Source organism: Apteryx mantelli, chromosome 8, assembly GCF_036417845.1.
Source record: "Apteryx mantelli isolate bAptMan1 chromosome 8, bAptMan1.hap1, whole genome shotgun sequence".
NCBI lineage: Eukaryota > Metazoa > Chordata > Aves > Apterygiformes > Apterygidae > Apteryx > Apteryx mantelli.
The window spans coordinates 25975962-25997670 of record NC_089985.1 but is presented as its reverse complement, the minus strand read 5'-3'; the positions used below and the strand labels follow the sequence as shown (position 1 = coordinate 25997670).

Here is a 21709-nt window from a genome sequence, read left to right as displayed (position 1 = left end):
AAACTTTTTAACACCACCCTTGTCTGCTATTTTTCATAAACGCCTATACCTCATTCACCAACTTAACTTTTCTCCCACTTGGGCATATATCTACTCCCTGTTGCCACTGCTGGCAAAACAGGCCAGTTCTGTGGCTACAGTAGGATCCAGTAGAAAAACATGAAGTGACGAGTGGAAAGGCACTAGAAAGCTTTCAGTCTCTTGAAGAAGAAATGGGGTGAGAGGAAGAAAGTGGCAACATGATTTTAAAAACACTTTTGCATTCTCCACCAGTCAGCTCCCAGTAGTGTGTGGTAATTTACTCTCTAAATTTTTTGCAGAAGGGTTACCATTAATATGTTTCACTGTTTGACAGCTTCAAGGTACCTGTAGTGCTTTTGAGGAATTACTCTGAGCCCAGAAGACGGAGGGTGACAAGAACTGGGCTTAGGGCTCGTCCTGGTGCATCTGTTCAGACATAGCTAAAATCTATGTTTTCTTATAAGCTACCAATTGTTCACTAACAGACTTGAACTGACCTGTGTGGAATGACACAGCCTCGCAGTAGTAGAGCTAGGTACTTCTGCAAGAAGACCAAGGTGCAAACAAGCCAACTGCCAAAGCCACCAGCAAATGCTGCTTGGAGGTGTCATACTGACCAACTGCCTTCGCTGTAGTCTGGATGTTGCGGTGTCATTCCCCATCTTTGGTGAGATGAGGGGAATAGAGATTTGAACTATTTTGAGTTTTTCATTTATTCTGAAATAATTTTAGAGTACACACTTTCATCCTAGAAAAAATGCCTAGATTCAACAGTAACTGGCAGCAAATACCTTTCTCTGAACTGTTCCAAAAGCAGGTGATGTAGTTCTGTGGTGCCACCATCATCTTTAGAGCTTCTCTGTAGCTGCTATTAATGTCAAGAAATTAGCAGCCAGCTTCCATCTGCTCAGGCACTAGGGGAACTGCCAGCAGAAAGCTCACAGCAAACATCTTTATCTAAGGGTATAAAAAGAAATGGAGAGAGAGGAAGATACATGGGAAAGAGCTTTACACCCTGATGCCAATATGCCACAGGAATAAACTGATTGCTCATGAGTAGTTCAGTGACATCAATTTTAATTAAAAGCTTCACTAATTCACACCTCCCTCTCACACTGTATTCACATCTGCATCAGTATCATCTTGATCTGGGATTGCTGTGAAAACTGCTGAATAGAGAGAGCACTGTTCCTGCTGTATAAGGAATGCCCAGGTAATAACCTACGTGTGGGGCTGAGAAATGAGAGAGAGCGAGCAAAAATGATTCTGCCAAACACAAGCATAATGGAGAAACTTCTCTGATGATATCTGTGGTAGTGTCACTGCTTCACAGACAGCAAAGAATGAAGGACATGTAAAATAATTTAGATTGATTATCCAGGAGCCTGATACAGCCTATTTGTCCAAAAGGAAGCCCAATGCAAAAGGACTAGACACACATGAGGAGGAAGACAGCATGTCTAAGGCTGTGACTGACAGTGGTAGTCAAAACCCCCCCCAAATCTACTGTTTCTATCATAAATAAGAGCCAGTAGGTGCACAGATACTTCCCCTTGCCCCAGAGGTAAGTGAGGCTCTAGTGGCTTCCCATAGTCTATCGCTGTATTGGATTTTTCTTGCTGGAAAGCCTAACACATTAAGACAGCCTAGAAATGCTTTTCGGCAGGATAACAACAGGGGTGAAATCAGGCCAAGCCAGTGGAATTTTGCTTCCAAAACAAAAAATGTTACAATCCACAGAGCCAACGTGGGAAAGAAGCTCTAACAATAAAAGCATCATTGGAACCAAGTCACTGTCCGACAGGTCAGCGGGACCAGGCTGAGACACAGCGGGAGTGCATTTCTGTTATCAAAGCACAGAGAGACAGGCAGGAAAAAGGCTACTTTATCCTTGTGTTTTCCTGGTTTTACATGTCATCTGCAACTCCTCTTTCAGTTTCAGTATTTATTCTGAACTGGTTTTGCTGCCATTTCTTGTTTGTCTTGCATGCATATGACTTCCTTCCATTTCACCACAAATTTCCACCAAATAAAACCATATGCACTGCCATAGCAACATTCTAATACAAACACAGGGTAATCTTTATTCACTGAAGTACACAGTTCATTTTTTTTTCTTATTAACAGAACCTGCATCTGCATACAGTTTAGCTGAATGTCATAGCAACAACACAAACAAATTCAAGATATTTTTTTCTTTGGAGGGAAGAAGAGTAAATGTTTTCAGGAGAAAAACTTAAGAAAGCAGAATGAAATGTTTGTGACCAAACACGGCCTGAAGTTACATCATCACAGCTATATATTTACTCTTTGAAAGCCTGCTCTTGCAAGGTGTTATGCATTCTCAGTTCCTACAGATGTCAACAGAGAACAGTTGTATCTGGCAGGGCAAGGTCTGAATCACAGAACACATGGGTGGGACTTTGGATCAGCAGTCAGGTGAACTTGCAAGTTTATTTTGTTTTTGTTTTAAAGACTAGAGAGGGTGTCCTGCACAGTAATGAGTTTTACTCACACTGCAAAACACAAACGTACTGCATTCCTGGAGTAACAAAGGTTAGTTAGCCCTCTAGCCAAGCATGCCCCTAAGACCTAGTCTCCAGAATGGCAGATCAAGAATTCCTAATGACGAGATAAAGACGAAACAAAAAACAATCTAGAATTCAGATGCATTCATTCAAAACTTGGCATTTATTCCGACAGTATACCAGTTACCATGACACTACAATAACTTAAACCTCATACTCCCAGGAAGTTATACAAAAAAGGAAAAGAACCAAGTTCTCTCATATGGCTGACTCAGTCCTATCCCTTAGCTACTGCTAGGCTCTTAGCTATGCTCTATTTTTGTCCCTTACGGTTTGTAAAACGGATGACTTCAGTAAGCTTTTAACTTTTTTTAGTAGCATGTTCATTCAGGACAAGAGCCTTTACTCCTTGCTGCTTAGCTCACGGTCCTTCAGTGCAAGCACGCTGGCAGACTGTAAGTTCAGCGTTTGAAACCCGAGAAAGCTGAACATTAAAGGAAACGTAACAATGCTGCACACAAATAATTTGTTCTTTCTATGATAAGAACTTTACAGGGGAAAATAAATGAGTGAGCATATTAGCCTTAAATCAAGCACTCAATGCAAGCTGGCATTGAATGAAGATGATTAAAACAACATTACACTGTCTTCATTCACAGATATCATCTGTGCTGAATCAAGTCAGAATCCCGTAGAAACCCTCATGCGAGATAAAGATTACGATAGTATGCTTTCAAAATGGATAGAACAGAAGTCTTCCAGGCAGCCTCAGCTCCATGTCCTAAATTTCAAGTGCTTGATCTAGTAATTTAAAAATATGAGTTTTTAAGATGCATTTTCTCTCTTCAGTTTATTACAAGATGCTCACTCTGGGATCAGTCATTCAGAGAGGAATTAAAAATTTGTCCTAACTGCCTACAAAAGTGTTGAAAACCATCCACCTAGTCAAAAAGCTCATAAAGTTCAATTAAAAAACCCAAACCTTATTATTATTATGAATTGTCACTGTTGCAGGACTGGCACTAGTCAACTGTCATCAGTCAGGATGTGCTTTTAGCCCGTGACCATGATGCTGGTTCATTTTTCTAAACAAAAATTGAACAAATTTTGCTAATCCTAACAAAAATGCTTGAATTCCCTCTTAGCTCACATTTGATGAATCACCACTGTTCAAACTAGTGTCGCTGTTCTCAGAAACAAATAAAAATAGGTAAGTAATAAGCTGGGAATGAATGGCAAATGCACCTGTTGTTAAGGCTTCTTTTACTCTCAATTTGACTGAAATCTGGAAGACAATTCACAGCTTTCTTAGTTAAATTTCATTTCTAATGGCCACTACAGGAATGGTCCTTAATCAGTCTTGAGGCCTTCTTTAAAGCAGGGAAAGATTTCAATCTGAAGGGTAGATTTAACACTCTGAAGCGTTCAATCTGAAGGATAGATCTTCACTTAAAAACAAATTAGGGTTGTGTTTGACTGACAAGAGAGCTTAAACTGGATTTATGTAAGAAAAAAATGCAGGCAAACCCTTTCATACAATCAATGAAAACCTCCAGGAGCGTAGGAAAGCAATGCAAATCACATCTCTTACAAATCTGTATTGCTCAGCCAAAGACTAATCACACACACATGCAGGTCCTACATTAGTATCTGCAGCACTCTCATTTCCAGTGTGTGCTATGAATCTTAAGAACAGGAATACCATGCATATACTCCAGATGAAACATTTTCTGGCAAATGAACTGTGGCAGTCTTGTTGTTCTGCTCTTCTTTTGGTACTAATACGAATGGATGCAAGACTGATTTAAAGTAATTTGTGGCTACCCAGTCAGCACACAGTAATCACTGATTAGGAAAAGCTTATTCGCTTTCACTGAACTGCAAAGCTATGAAAGCAGCACCTATAGCTAGGCATCATGGTCCTTTAAAAAGGGTTATATATTTAAAAAAAAAAAAAAAAAAAAGATGTGGGCAGGGGACCAATAATGATTAAAAAAAAAAAAAAAAGGCAGCACAGGCAGCTACTGCCATGCAAGAAGAAAAACTCCTTGTTTTACCAAAGGCTGCAAAACACACAAAGGACATAGGGTATCACCGTAAGGAATATTAATATGTGACCTACAACGGTCTGATGCTCTTTCCACAGTTCATTAGCTGGACATGAACAACTTTTTATAGACAATCTGACTGCAAAAGTGTAGAAGACTAATGTGCAAAATTCAAAAATCCTCTCCAAGGAGCTTGCCTGGTAGGGAACCAACAAGCTGGTGCCCAAATGCTACACTGCGAATCTGGAAGCCCAAGCCCTGCCCCATATTGCTATTACTGCTCTATGTGACCTCAACAAGTGTCTTCACTGTTCTGTGTTATCTTCCTATCTGTAATGTTGGTAGAAAGAACACTCTTATGACTGACCTGGATTGCAGTTTAAGGTCAAATCACCAAGCTTTGCACTTAGGTGGCTGACTTGTGTGCGTCCCACGCCACTCATTTTTGTTATGAAGGTGATAATCTCAGGCAGGAGACAGACAGACTGCGGTAGCGATGATGGCAACAACTTAAACCCACAGAGCTGTTTACTAAATGACCATGTGCTTAAGACTTTACAAACACTGACTTGCGGCTAGACCTTAGATGAACCACAAAAACCCCTGCAAACTGATCCCAAAACAGCTCTGAGCAGACAGACCCATGCCTATGCTGATTTCTGAGAACTACATGGTGCACATGTGCAGAAGGCCCTACCTATCCAACACTGCTTGCAGCACACCTTGCTCTCAGTCACTTCTTCTAACCCTTCAGCAGATCCCACAGACACGAGGGACTTAGATACGGTGACAGGTAATTTGGGATCTTGAAACCTTGCCACAGAGGTTAACAACAGATTTCTACTGTCAGCAGATGGTATGGTACATGATTTTTTTAAGGTTTATTTGTTTTGAATTAGGCAAGATCTAGCTGATACTCCAGTACCTATTTACAATATCTGGCTTCAGTAGATAAACTAATAATATAGTGTGCACAACATAAGCCCTGTTCAATATATGAACATTAGTGAAACTCCATGTATTCATTTCTGTTGATTCTTAAACTCATGCAAATTTGGAACATCAGGCTAGAAGATTAAACATATAGCAGCATGCCAGCCAGAAAACATGGCTCAATCTGGTCCCTTGCTTAACACAGTAAGCAGAATGCAACCAAATAAGAAAAAACAATACCGTACCAAGCACCCAAAACATCACCACAGAAGATTAAAGTCAACAGTAAAGTAAGACCATCTGCAGCAGTTCAGCATGATAAGAAATACCCTGAAAGAAAACTTGTTTAAGAAAACACAGGATTTTTAAAGGAATTTAAGCATTATGACTCATAAATTTACATGTCAATGCAAACATATTTCTCTGAGTTTAAATATCTGGTAATAAGACACTGAAATTTTAGGATAAAGGGAAAAATATATTGTTGAAGCTAACCTGGAAGCTTTAAGTTTGGGTTATTCTGATTTTTTTAAAGATATATAGACAAAAGTGTGCAATGCAATAAGAATATCAGATTTTCTGGAATCAACAATCCCCATCTCTTTATTTACACACCTACATATGCATTACGAAATCCAAAATTAAACAGGCAAGGGCTCTCTTTAGCAAAGCATACCAAACTGCACCTCAAAGAACTCAGTTATATAAAAAAAGATTTAATTTAATAAAAGAAGAAATATAAAAGGCACATCCCACCCTCTTCTCTCAAAGAATTGTCATGAACTCTCCCGAATTTCCCCTTCTTCCTCAGATGAAAGGGATGAACTTTCACTGTTCGAGTCCTCAGCAGATTCACTGGCATCTGAGGGTGTAGGACACAAAACAAAAACAAACAATTAGATACAGCACTGTTGTTTGCCCTCTTTCCGGTTTGCTCATGAAACAGAAGCAGCGTTCCCGATCTTCTTCCTTTTAATCACAGCTTCCTTGAAGATAACCATTTCAAAAGATATGAACGGTTTCATAACACAGGATATGGCCCTGTGTAGGACCTCGTAGTTGAAGGAGAAAGCAAGACAATGTTTAGGATTTATTTTTTAAATCTTAGTCTTTCAGCCAAGCAGTTAAGCAGGGTATTTATCCCACACAACACTCTTCATCCCCTGAGAATTTCAAATCGTTGCCTTGGTTTGTTTTTAAATGTTATTTTCCGGGTTGCCACATACATATATTACAACTGTAATGAATTATAAATCATTCGCAATTTCTTTAGCGTTTCGTTTAAGATGGGGAACTATTGAGAAATACTAAATGGAAATGAAAACTAAGATGAGGCACATATGTGCTCCTTTAACATGTTCCAGCATCCCAAAGCTGGTGTTAAGCTGCATGAATCCATGACCTAAAGCTGATGAGGTTAAAGCTTCACAATAACTTGGGCTTCAGGACAGGCTGTTGTGTTCTCTTGATATCATGTTGTGCAGCACTCATTTCCCAAACTGGTCTTCAGCCTCACGTCCTGCGACTCCTGCCTTAACAAGCACCGACCCATCACCTTGTGGTGAGGTCACCACATGCCACTGCTCTGCGGCACCCACACACAAGCAATACAAAAATAAACTACAGCAAAGCAGGCCCATGATACACACGCTACTCGCATTGCTATTTTCAAGTGTTTGATCTGCCTACGAATTTAAGAAGTTTTTGAGCATTTAGTGTCAGATGCTCCGTTCAGGAAACATTACCAAATGGGAGCTGATGCAGTGCTGTTACTGTCCTGTCCAGATAACTTCTACAGCTGGAAAATGTGGATAATACGTGGGACACAGCGTGCACCTGTACAGTTGCAATGGAATTTGTTCAAGAAAATAGAAGCATTTCACCCAGAAACATCTGAGGTCACATTTTGTCTACATTAAATCTAGTGTATGATCAATTAACATTTATATGCCAGATATGTACTGAGTAATGCATGAAGTGAAGATTGTTTTTGCCCCTAAGTCCTGTAAAAACTTCTATAATCCCCTATTGACTTCAGCCATGACTGACCTCGCATGCTGAAAGCAGAGCACCTGTATTTTTTGCTTTCAGCAAGTCAAGCATCAAGACATCACATAAAAGAATCTGGCAATCTTCTGACTCACAAAGCAGCTCAACAGACAAATTTTAGCTTTAGTTTAGTCTGCTATAGTAAGTTTTATCTAACAGGAATTATAGATTGTCTACTCTCAAAAAGAGTGTATTTTTAATGGGTTGACAGCACTGCCTATAAATTAAAATTGCCCAGTCCCTCCCATCATAGAACTGTCTGCAGTTCACTCCTCACCTAAAATTTAAACACTGAGTTTAATTCTTCAGTGCCAGTTACCTTCCTTGATCAGAATTTTTTTTTTTTGAAAGTTTCAGCCAAAATACTTCAGCCATTTCTGAGAACAAGGATAGGAAAAATAGGCTTTGTTTTCATTAAGTTCCAGCATCCCCTCTCAGACGGCACCCAGCTTTAGCTCCCCTCCGCCTTTGGGGGTAATAACTTGAAATACAGGGGTAATGGTCATCTTTCCCAAGCACGTGCCTGCTGCTGTTGCTATGAGAACTAGTCTCTCACTAGCCAGCCTCCTCTTCCTGGGGAAGGGGCAGAGCTGAGGTTGTTGCATAAAGAAACATCATTTTAGCAGCTAAATTCCCACTAGTTTTTGTCTGCACTACGCGTGTCCTAGCCTGGGTAAACCTGCTCTGAAAACGGAGCCCAGCGCTGACACGGGCTGCGCTAGCCTGAGCGCCCGAAGTCCGGTTACCCAGACTGCCGCAGACGGCCGCTCAGCGCCGTGGCAGGGGCCCGGCTGCGGGGCAGGCAGGGACACGCAGCCCTCCGGGCGCGCGTCGAGAAGGGAAGCAAGGCAGAAGGGAAGGGCGATATTGGCAGAGACGGGGTAAACCAGAGCAGGATGGCTTAGGCAGGAGCACGGGATGGATGCAGCTGGCGAAGAAGCTGGATGGCGACTAACAGAAGATGCTGGGGCAGAAAAGCCACTGCTTGGGAGGCGGAAGTGGGCTTAAGAACCTCTCTGGTTACAACACACTTCTCCCTGGAGATTCGGGTGGCGAAGCCCTGATTTCCCCTCAGCAAACATCTGTGAACACAACTGACAAAGCAGACTAACCAAATATTGCTCTTTCTCCTTTATTCCAATGATAATACTCATAAGAAGAATACAGTGATTGTGGTACACTTCTACAAAAGGCCCCAAAAGTGACTTTTTATCTTCTAGTTGTACAACAACAAAAGTCCTCCCATTTTTATATTCATGTTCTGAACATGCTTTTCCTCATAGATTCTGTGGAGTACTGAAAACCTGGAAAATTCAATATCGGAAAAAAGTATGCTCATTGCCATAAATACATAGTTAAGAATTAAAGACTCAGCACTCATAGAAGATCATAAGAACCACAGAATGGAAGAGGGAAAGATTACAAATACACATTCAACATCCCTAATATTTCTAAGATAAAAAGTTTATATAAAAATATAATGCTCTATGTCTTGCAGGTCACTAGTTATTCATTTTTTTTTCCTTGTCATTTAAGAGTATGTATTATTATTTTCCTGGAAACATCAGCTATATAACTGGTTTTGTGAAGGCAGCTTTTTCAGGTGTAAAATGCATGTTCATCTCTTAGTAAAACGAGCAAAAACACACACACACCCCTATCCTTTCACTGAGATTGTATTTTAAAAAAACAAACAATTTAATTTTACCATTTAAACTCTGAAGCTTTAGGAAGAAAAAAGACAAACAGGTGCTTTGGCAATGGGAAGAAAGATGAGAGATTGAGAAGGCTTTTTTTTCCCACTGTATATTCCCATTGAGATATTTGGCTTTTTACTTTCCAAAATTACTGTCTGAGTGTTAAAACTACCTTATAGCAAATATTAAGTAAGGAAGGAGAAGATTTTAATGCTTAACATTGAACAAAATATTTCATCCCTTTACAAGAGCGTAAGTGAATGCTGTAACTCTTGGTAATGTGAACAGGCACAAAAGAGTACTTTGGACAGCAGAAGGTCTGGCTGAATCAATACTTGCTGTGTACAAATTGAAAGTTGTTAATCTTCGATACTATATAAACATGCCTATTTTGCATTTAAATGTACTGTAAATATTTAAATAAACACGATATGAAGTATCTACAGCTATTTATATACATAATTGCAAGTGCAACTATTTTAAATGTTTTCTTTCAGTTATTCTGAGACTTCAGTTTGCTTCCATACAATAAACAACTGCATACAGATCTTAAGAAGATAATCTGATTTTAAGTGGGTTTCACCCTCCCTCTCTAAATGAGAAGAAATGCTACATGGTATTTCTCTTTCCTTTCCTCAGTTACTGTAGCATGCTTACTTCCATGCTAACAGAAAAGGCTCCAAGAAAATGCATGCAAAGCAAACTCAAGGCTGACGTAAATGCTAATATGTCAACTAAAAGGATGTACAAAAATAACATGATTTTCACAACTTTAATCATAATTATTTTTCTCCACTAGTTATAATCTTTTGCTACATTATACTCAACACCCCTCAGCAGGGAACTATGCTCTTGATTTTTATGGGATCTATAGAAACAACTGCAAAAAAAAGATTAAAAAAATTAATGGGTCCCTAAACCTGAAACAGCTGCCAGCATTCCCTGAATACTGGCTTCAGGGATGACTGCTGAGTGATTGCTGCAACAGAGGAAGGTCACTGCCTTGAAGACCAGCACTGGCCCTGTGCTGTGATGGAGCTATTGGCACGTCCCCTGCTATGTCAGCACTCTCCTCCTTTGCCCTCCTGTCCTGCCTCTCCCTGGAAACCACTAGGCACAGCAGAAGCAGGACTTCAAAATAGAGTTGTTCAATCAACACCTATTTGAATCTATACCCTTAAAAGGACAACTTCCCTACTAGCTCAGCACACAATAATTGACAGCCACCCTATTCAGATTAAGTTTGTGAGTCAATCGACTGTAATTCCCTCCTGGCATCTAAACCACAGGGGAACGGCTGACTACTGAAAAGCAAAGGCCCTAGCTCAAGAAATAATGGATAAACTGAAGGTATCTAGTGTCCTTGTCCTCCAGTAAATCTATGTGCATGCCTAGTGAGAATATCAGCAGATCTAGTTGCTCACACAAGACTCCCTCTCATCCTCAGGCAGGGTGTCTAACTCTCAGAAGCTCTTGCAATATGTAGTGCAAGGAATTTTCTCACTCTGTTTCTCTGAGAGCTGATTGCTCCGATGGATCACTTGTTGTAATCTAGCCAGAACAGCCAAGATCCGTGGAAGTTTGATATCACTGGTACAATATTCTTGGTATATTTATTCAGTCTAATTAAATACATATAGAGCCATGATTCAGTTTTTGCAGGGAGATTTCCACTGCAAGAATGTTCAAACCTTCTCCTCAGAAATTTGTAAAAATTAGGCCTGCCCATCACTGAAAATGATGCCATTGGACAACTACAGTGACTAGTTAAACTGCCCCTTCTATCAGCAGCTGCAAAAAGCGAAGCTGGGACATGAAGCCTTTATGGTGGGGAAAAGGATGGAAATGAACTTCAAAACTGAAATATAAACTCCTACTAGATCTGGACTCTCCGCTAAGTTAACTCCAAAACAAAGTTTTCTCCCAGTGGAGTGCTTTTCAAAGATAATGTAGTGCTTTCAACCCAAGTGAAAAGCCACTTCACCATTATGATTGCTAATGGCTAGCTGGTAATTCAAGACTGTTTGTCCAATATTAGGAGTTATGCTGGGAAATCATGGAAAATCATTCCCTTTTATGATCAGTAGGCTTATTACAACTGATCTTCCCCAGACAGCTTGACTTTTCAGAAACAACCAACTCCATCAAACTTTGCTCAATATAAAATTTAGCACAAGTCTGAAGAATTATTTTACTATGATGGCTAAAACTACACTAAAATGAACCAAGCACTAGTAAACAAATTTAGGACAAATACATATAATATAGCTTGTGTTCATAAGCCATCAACCAGTAGATTTAAGACAGAGCATTCATAACAGCTTTTTTATAGTGATCTTTTATATTCAGAGGGAAATACAAGACATACTGTTCATTCCCAGCATTAATAATGGGTGTATCCTTAATTATTGTTTATCCAACTAAAATATCTAAGTATAGCATAACAGGAAATAAATATATGCTTACCTTGGCCAAGAACCACCATGTCATTCTTCAGTGTTTTCAAGACCACAAATAACGTCGGGTACTCGATTATTACTTTGTCTTTCAAACTGTCTAGGAGGCTTCTACTGGCATCCAGTTCATTGTACCTTAAAAATAACAGGAAAGTTTATTTTAGATTTTAATACGACCAAGGACATAACATACACTTTCTAAAAAAAAGGTTTCTGGAAATTCACAAGATTTTTAGATGATATCATGTTCAGAAGAACTATCTTGTGATTCAAACTAAATATCCAGTCCTATTATCCAGCTACACCAAATATTTTTTTAATCCTCCTAACTTCTAAGCCTAAGTACATGAGAAGGAGAATGAAATTTACATTTTCCTACGGGCTGAAATGTTTTAAGTGTTCTTAACGGATATCTTTACCAAAATCAGATACGGATATCAAAATGGATATGTATAAGTATTTCCGATAGCAGCTCTTCCTTCTCTGATCATTTACATGTTACGCAGTTGGGCCTTCTTCTGCCATTTATGAAAATCAGATTCTAAATTTATATAAGACTCAGTGTTCTACTTGTTTTTCCAAACAGTCACCCTTAGTATATACTTAATACGAGTGTTTGTAATTTTTCATGCTTAAGGGCTTTAATACTATGGGTTTAATTTACACAGTTAGTAGTGTATCTTAGTTTATCATGTCTGCTTATGAATTATCAATGATTTATTGGAAAGTCAAAATAAAAAGCATAGCTAAATGACTATCAAAACAAATGTACACTGGAAGCACTTAGAGCTCTGTTTGTGCAGAAGTAATGGCTTGGATACTCAAAACAGACAACACTGATCCCCATTACGGCAATTGTTTCTAAAAGATGATACGATATTCCTGTTTATGTCTATGCAAATCTCTGCTCCCAGCATCATCTTCAAACAATTCCCTGTAGAAAACCCCACATATTTGTGTGTGCTACAAGAGGCACAGGACTTGGATGAGCAGCCCTTTCCCATATAAGGGCTCCTCTTCACCCTAGAGAGTGAGGCCAGTTATGTAACAAATTATGCCACAGTAATAAAAAGTAAACTGAGCATATTCTCCACAGTTATATCCTATAACGGTAACACTCTCTCCCAACTCTCTAACCAAAAACCTGGAGGTAGGCTTTTGGGGAAAGGAAGGAGTATTTCAAAGCCCTCTAAAAGAGAACCCTGTTGCTTTCACTTGATACACTTACAGCATCCAACAAATGCTCTGATACTATTACACTGCAATCTGAGTTATGTGATTCTTTCTGTAATCAGGATTATTAAATTACTACTAAGCTACTGCATCAGTTAAAAGCACATGAAGTTCAAAAATAAAACACACAGGGTAATAAGTGAAGTATTTCCCATAGCTGTTCTTTCTTCTCTGATCATCTACATGTTATGCAGCTGGGCTTTCTTTTGCCAAAAAATACACTGGATGGGTGAAGGAAATTACATACTTTATGATTTACAGGAATGTGTAATTAAGAACAGTACATCAGAGGAGTCAGCGGACAAGAAGAATATTGAAGGTAAAACAAGATTTGAGTTCTTGAGATTTAAGGAAAAGTTAGTTCGAGCAAAAACTATTTCTCTCTCATATTCAACTTCAATCATCATGAAAATATTTGGTTTCATGTTTCTCTCAACCCAAAGTAATTATGACCTGTTCTTACTGAAACCCTTTAAAAGGGATAACAGTATATTACATTTCTTATTGAATGAATGCATTCATAACTTGTGGATTAACACACATGAGCAGAAACATATTTACTGCTTTATTTACAGTACTCTAAACGCAAAGTATGGCAATACCTTTCCTTTGGCAAAGACCTCGACACATTCTTTTCTGGTTAAGCAAACATTTACCACCAAGAGGCTAAAGTAATTCACATGCCACAATACACTTTCCATTATCTCATGTTTTAGACAAAACATCTTTAGCGTCCAGCTTGGCATAAGATAAAACATTTGTACTTAAAACTATTTTATGATAGTAAATTATTGACGTGTTAGATCACAGAGTCACAGCTTTATCTTTTCTGTTTTTTAAGTAAATTTTATTGGTTGACAGTGACAGAGAAAACATCCAAAATTTTAGTGCATAATCTGGGCTGTAAACTTCAGGGAGAATGTAACAATGGAGCTTAATACTTCTCTTTTAAACTTCCCTGTTATTGCCTATTCTATCCAAAAGACCTGTCTACCATGCTCTCCACACTATATGCAAGTGCAACTTGAGGTTTCCTGCTAATCCACCTGCCACCCTCTTCCTTGACTGCACAGGCTTAAAAGATCTCAAAGGAAAACTAATATTTGTCCCTCAATTCCAAAGACAAATATAGGAAGGCTCCTCAACAAGACTGATTTTTTCAGGTTGTCTCCAAAAGTCTTTGTCCTGATAAAACCTCCCAAATTGTCTCCCAGAAGTAGATCAAAGTCATGTACCAGGGAGTTAACAACACAGACCTCTGGTCAGAGGACAACTGCCCCGTAAGGCTTTTCCAGAACCCTAATTTCACACCCAAATTCAATTTTTACTTATGAAAGGGTGTAGCCATTTTGGAGAAAAGCTGAAGAGAATGAATCTGAAAAATGACATGAAAGGGATTTTTACAAGTCTCCTGACTTCCTAAACTGATCATGCACCACAATGAGCCGAATACGTGGGGCTGCTAATGATGCACACAGGTCTCCCTCCCGTGCATTTGCAGGGAAGCAGCCTCACAGCAGGCAGGCGTCGCTAAGGCTGGGGCCGGGGCAGGGAGAACCAGTATCAGACCACGAGGAGATTTTCTTCTACCTCCATTTTTACCTGCTGGCCCTTCAGCACTGCCAGGTTGCCTGGGTTGCTCAGGAAGAACCGACAGCAGGCTGCAACTCTTCCCAGGCCCTTCCTTCAGTGCACAGTCCCATTCAAACAGCCCATTAAAAATGAATGACAACCAACATGAGTCTGTGCTTTCACTCTGCGACCCTTCTACACCCCAGGGCCTGTCACAGGAACCAGCTTAACCGAGGCTGTCATCCCATACGAGCTCCTTCAGCCCTTTAGGACAAAATGCATTTGGAGGTAGGACTGGTTCCAGGCCCCCAAATGAACTGACCACAGTCACAAAACCATTCCCTTACTGCCCCATCTTCACACCTTCCTTTAACCCTCCCAGTGCCCATCTTAGACAACTGCCTGCCACTGACCATGCATGTCAACAAGCAACAGACACCTTTGAACCCAGATGTGATATATCACATCCCTGAACTGTAAATTTGGAAAGAAATGAGTAACACATGGATTTTTTTCTTTTTTTTTAAATAACTCATGGTTAAAACACGCTACTGGAGATAAGCCTTCACATTCTGGTACCTAAAGTACTTTCTCCCCACCTTGCCTCCTGCGGCTTTCCAAGTCCCATAGCCAGCAGGACTTCTCCTTGCACCCTTCACGGAACGGTCTTCCCGCCCTGCTACTTACTTCCCATACATTTTCTCAGTCCCTTCCATACATTCCCTCAGTTTCCCCCTTCTACACCCCTTTTAACATACCTCCCTGACTATTTTCTTTCCCCAAGCAATGTCTCAAAGAAATGGGCCTGGATTTTGTCTTAGTCAGAAGATTCCATTTATAAGGACCACAAAGAGACAATCTTGGCAGACAACAGCTTTGATTTCAGTTGGGATGAAATAACAACAACTGCTTTTTAAAGGACAAAAATTAAGCAAAATTCTGCCTGCCAGCAGGCAGTTTAAAAACCTACCAAAATTGTGACAATTGAGAAACTTTAACAAGATTCAGCAATCCCACATCAGTTCCCATATAATCTTTTACAGATATATTTGCTCTATGAATCACTTTGTTACCTTCCACAAAATGCTGAATTTAACATGGCTCTGCACTTTTGATAGCATTTATGAGTTTCTGCAAAGGATAGTTTCAGTATCTATAGTTATTCCACTACCTTCCAGGAATTCAAAAATTCAGTCTCCTAATCTGTCTCCCACAGACAGGAATGCTATATTAGGTCACTGCATGACAACAAACTCCCCCAAACGGAGCCTATGGCTATCATCTCAGTGGCGTAATTTGTCTCCACGAATTCAGACAGCAGGAAATTCCCTGCTAAGAGCAGGTTTTCCTGAATGTCATCTACAGGAACTATGATTTTAATAGTAAAAAAAACCCTTGTAATCTGGAATTAAAGATAAACTGTAAACATGTTATTTCTTCAATTTGATATTTTAGTCACTGAAAAGAGAGCAAACAGGTTTTAATCATCTAAGTCATTGCATGTATAACTAAAATGCATGTCTGTACAATAATGTTCAAAATTTTTCAGTGATAGCTATCAAATAAAGCTCTTACTCATATTTTAAGCAAAGATTTTTTCTCTTCCTAGAACTGAGTGGAAACATTAAGGTATTTTTTGACATAATTCAGATAAAACAGAACATAGGACTTCATGCAATCTGTTTCAGGCCTAATGCTAAAAATTCTTCACCAAACTCCCACTAACTTACGGGAAGGATTTTTTTTTTTCCCAACAAAGGAGGGTAGCCTTTTTCTAGGTATCTACGTTTGCCTAGAAGAGAGCAAAGACTGGGTACGACACTTGCAAAGTCTCTTCCAAGCACTCATTCTGAAGTGCTGTCGCACAGTAAGGATAATAACCAACAGATGGACTTTCATTCCTAAGTGGTGAACAACCTCTTCGTGTGGTTATGATTTGGTGAACATGGAAGTAGTGAAATGCACTTTTGAATTAGATATGAAAGGAAAGTTATATTTCAGAAAGTGAACACAATGTATTGCACATATATAATGATGCATAAATTTTATATTTAACTTTGTCCCTAGAATTTTGACATTTTTTAAATTTGGAACACAGTGAATTTTGTTAGTCCATATGTGGAAGAACTAGAAAACTCAATGAGCAAAAAAAAGGGGGGGGTGTAATTATTTGCCATAAAACTTCCATTTCAGTGTAATTCTTAACAACTACTCAACAGTAGGAAAGTCTCTACTTTGGTTGAATATTCTTTTAAGGAAGGAAAGAGGGGGACCAACCAAGTTCAAATTAGTATTTTAATATGAAAAATATTTATAATGCTGTTCACATAAACATTTTAAAACCTGCTAGCTCCTCTTTATACTCATGCTCAATGGTGACTCTGCCGGTGTGCAACGTTCACAGATTGCAACACCAAATACTCACTAATTTCTCCCGTATCGTCAAAACCTGCACAGCTCAGCCTATGCCAATACAGACCAGCTGCTTGAACAATCCCTTTTCAAGTCAGATCTCTGTCTTCATTAATATCTTCATTACAGCACAGCAGGAAGTGTTCAGAAAAAAAGCAAAATTAGGACAGAGAATCTTCTTTTATTATCTTATTTGGCCCACAAGTTCCACCCCAGAATCAGTTAAAAAAATAGCATTATGAAAATTAAACTCATTTGATCAGTATAAGAAAAGGTTATTTACAGAGCAGATCTTCCTTATTAGTGTTTTATTCCTTTAGCTGCATAATGGCAGCTGCATGCAGGGCTTGAATCTGAAATGCTAAGCACCAACAGAGCAGACCTTCGCTGAGTTACAACAGCAACTTCTACAGACAAACCTGAAGTAGAAGTCCACCGCATAGGAATAAAAGTAGTCAGCTTACTAGGAAAGCATCTTAGACATTATCACCATCTCCAAGCTATAGCTACATACATAGAATGCGTACTGGCACTTTCAAATGTAAAGAATATCATGACACTATTCCTTTTCCCTGCTGTATTTCAGCCAAAGATCATCTTCAAACAAAGACCCTATTAAGACAAGCTATATCCATCCACAGTCTCCTCTTTTTTTTTTTTACGGGCCATAAGAGGCCCTTCCACTTGGGAAATCTAAGAACTGCTGAAAACTGAATTGTAAAATGGATTAAAACCCAAAAAACAACAAAACCCCCCAAACCCCACTCTTCATACAAGCATGTTTCAATGAGTTAAAACATCCTGGGAAGAGTAAAATAATACCCAGGTGAAGATAGCAGGGACACTAACTGTCACCTAAATTATTAGATACAGTAATATCTGGCTAGGAGCATTCAGTAAGTTGTTCACTTTTATCACAGAAAATACACAAAACAGTTGATGAAAAGAAGAGAGATATGCAAAATAAGAATACAAGTATGTCACCCTAGAAGCACAAAGGCTGTCCTTGTTTAAACCTCTTGAGAATGAGGCAATTGCTCAAAGAGAAAAACACAGTAAAAGTTGTTTAAAGACAATCATGGAAAAATAAATCAGTTGATGGCAAAACCCAAAAAGCAGATAAGGCATCTGCTGCAACAATTCGGTGGACAGAGCATTAAGAGTGAAGTGGTAAAAGGAATCAGGATGCATAAAAATGATCTAAAGACTAACTGGAGGACAAATCATCCTGAATCTTTCCTTATGGGAGAAAGCATGATAAAACAAGCCCAGAAGGAAAATGTGAAACTAGCAAATGTCAGTTCCTTGGATTCAGTAAAATTTGGTTCAAAGAACACAGAAGTAAAGTGATATGGAATTTCAAGAAAGCAAATATTTTCTCCATCTTTATAAGACATAATGAGAAGTAATCAAACAATCCAGCAGCAAGTAAAGATACTATAATTCAAGTGCATCATGGCAGTGGTGCTTTATACAAACATGAATTTGCCAGGCAGCTACATAAATTGCTCAAAGGCTCAAGGTATAAAAATTTTTAAGTTGCACAGTGTAGCCATCGCCAAAAAGGTATACCAAAATCACGTGAGGCTACTACAGGAATGATAAACAAAACAGCCTAATGAGTTAACGACAGGTCTAAAGGGAATATGAAATTTCACAAAGGAAAAGTTACTAGACAGAGAGGGGGTTGACTATTGAAGATGAATCCTTGAAGTTTCAAAAACTGCAACAATATTAGTGGCATTTTTAGTACAAGTAAAAGCTGTGAATGCTTGTTTGCCCCAAAATGCAGGGAAACCAAGACATGTAAATTTATCATTAGTAAACTACTGGCATAATCATGAGAGGGGAGAAAAACTGAATGTCACAGGTCTATTTTAATTACAGTTCATCTGTTACACAGTCTCACGAGATATATCTTGACATATTACTGTAAATAATCTTGAAGGTGGGGGGTTTACCAAAGCATACCGAAAGATGCAATGAAAAACTCTAATATACCAAGTTAGGAAATTTATACTTACATGCAAATTTATACCTATCTGCATGGGAATCTCAGTGCCAGAAACCTTCCATTAAGGGGTTACTAATGTTTTACAATGAAAATGAAAAGCTATGGAATGAAGAAAACAAGCTATTTTCTTGGCAAAACAAGCAGGAAGGTCAATTCCCTCCTTGGCGGGGTCGAAACAATCAGTCCTAGCTCATTTCCGTCAGGAAAGAGAAGAACAGAGGGATTCCCCTTTGGCACCATCAGAAGGAAATAACAGGTTCTCGCCTTTCTGACTGGAACATAAAAAGGTCCCCTTTACGCTGTCTTTTTTAAAACACTGATGGCTAAGCTGCCATTTTTCACAGCACTGCAGCTTCCAAGTTCAGTCCCTTATCACCTCAACTCCTCTCAAATACAAACAAATTTGCCTCTTTGCTTCTAGAAGGCTTTGACTTCAGCCTCCCCATGCCGCCCGGTCCCCAAAACTGACCTTGCTAGCTCATGAACTAGCTTTAAGTCAGTGTCTCAGTGTGTCTTTCCTTCCAAGTCTAGCAACTAATACATTCTTTCCAAGGCAAACACTCTCTCTCCTTCAGGAAAATATTTAACAACTGCCCAGTTGGATGCAGCTTAATTAAACTCCTCAACACATCTCAACACTACACTTTAGCTAGACTGGAATAGGACAAAGGGTTTCAACCTCTGGTCTGCAAACCATTTTTAGCTGCTGCCTCTGCCCCAGGGGCATCATATTTGCTGGATTATTCAACAGGGGTTTTTTCAACTAAAATCTTCTTGTGGACTTCATAGACTGCCTTCTTGCCTCTAAGCATGCCTCATATGCGCATGCTACGCAGCACACACACTTCCATAAAGGCTTTTTCTATACTATGCATAAGCTACACAGTTATACAGGCAAGTTCCTGTCTGCACCCCAGGAGAGACGGTGAGCTGAAGCAAGCCGCAACATTTGCTCTGGAAACAGCCATTCCTAGATGCGCACTTTCTCAAGAGTACAGAGAAGAATAACCTGTGCATATGCTGGCTACACTGCTCACATACTACAAACGCAGTTACGTGGCAGAAAAGAAGTTACAGTCTAGAGTTTTCCTTATATTTTTAGAATCTGGGGTCTGTCCACCTGCTTTGTAAACGTGAAGGATCTGAAGGTCTTTGAAACTGCCTGGGGTGTTTACATCACACCACTAGATGAAGAGACAGGCAGAGGTCAAACCACTGGCTGAAGCCAACACTAACACTTTTACTGTTCTCTCTCCTTTACCTCTTTACTTATTCGCACATTCCTCCTCTATGAGTGGTCTGGATCTAACTTGCTGTAACACAGATGGCAGGATTCTGGAGTGGAGACTGCAATTTCAAATAAATCTTTGTGCAATAGATGGCTCAAAGTCTTAGACACTCTAGCTGGGACACTCCAGAAGTCCTAATGCAATACCATTAATTATAAGCTAGTTCATCCAAAAGAATTCAGTATGGGTTACAAAATACTGGATTGTTATTTTAAAAAACAGGCGCATACTGGTTCATAAAGGAATCCCTTTCAGGGAAAAAAAAAAAAAGAACGATTGCTCAAGATGGTAAGATGGACCAATTCTGTTTTGTTTCAAATCATCCCTAAAATCTCAAAGGTCAAGTAATTGTAGTAAGGCATCATAAACATTTAGCTATGCATACTGAAGATTCAGATCATACGTACTTTTTATAGTCAGCAATGACTAGATTTCTGCTTTCCATCTGTGTTGTGTAATACATGATTTCAAATGAAAACACAAGTAGATAGGAAAGAAAACTGACTATTTTTATGGTAAAAGCTGCATATCCTGGAATTTGTTGTTCTCCATGCTTTTGTCTGCAGGGACCGATGTTCAAAGAAAGAAAGAGCAAGTGAAAATCACACTGAAATGGCTGGTGTAACAAAACTGGGAAGGCTGAAAATGACATACAAGAAGATGTAACAAAGTATTCAGTAGGAAAAGCCTGAAGTTTTAATAATTAAAAAAAAACAAAAACAACCCCCCCCCCAACACTATGGGAAAAGCAACAGCAAGTATTAATAGACTGTGTCTAAAAAACAGAATACAGACCAAATTCTATTTCCCCTTGAACAGCACAAAGCAGCCAGAGTCTGACTGCAGTTGTGCAGCAAAGAATAAATATTGTAAGCTAGCTCCCTGCTTTTGTAAAGCTGGCAGAGCCGCTTCTGTGCCAGCTGCTGTGGGCTGGAGAGGAGTAATGAATTCTACTGTCAATCTTCTGCTGGCATAGGCTAACGCCAGCGTGGGGGCTGCTCCAGCCCATGCCAAGGCCAGCATTTCAGCCAGGGATTTGTATCCATAATTCCTGTATCACCTATACCAAGTACTATACAAACACGAAGAGAAATTGCTTCCTAAGTAAGACTAGAGAACCTTAAACGAAAGCACCTCACACTTTCCAACACTTGCAAAAATGCAAAGAAAGAAATAATGCTTGAAACATGTCGCTTTCAGGACAGTTTGCTAAAGTAGTATTTTTGAAATGCGTTTTAATATGATGATAAAAATGAACTAATCCATGCATCACACTAACAGCAATGATTACTGAATTATGTGTGAGAAGTAGAAAGCACAAGCCATAAGCTCTACTGGTATTACATGAAGTAATTCACAAGTGATAATGTGGAAGGAAGTGCCCTAAGAAGCTGATAGGAGAAACTGAGACAGACTCTAAGGAAAACACTAACACTATCAACATTTGAGGCTATTCA

General features: G+C 39.2%; 1 protein-coding gene across 1 annotated transcript in view; it reads right to left on the bottom strand.

The window, feature by feature from the left end:
* Positions 1 to 987: 987 nt before the first annotated feature.
* The window catches only part of ZNHIT6 (zinc finger HIT-type containing 6), a 41116-nt gene continuing 20394 nt past the window's right edge, over positions 988 to 21709 (bottom strand). Inside the window, exons 9-10 of the mRNA XM_067300981.1 lie at positions 11743 to 11867; positions 988 to 6392 (exon numbers count right to left, since the gene is read on the bottom strand). Of these exons, the coding sequence (XP_067157082.1) occupies positions 6307 to 6392; positions 11743 to 11867 (211 nt within the window). The 3' untranslated portion in view covers positions 988 to 6306. The remainder of the gene's footprint in view (positions 6393 to 11742; positions 11868 to 21709) is intronic.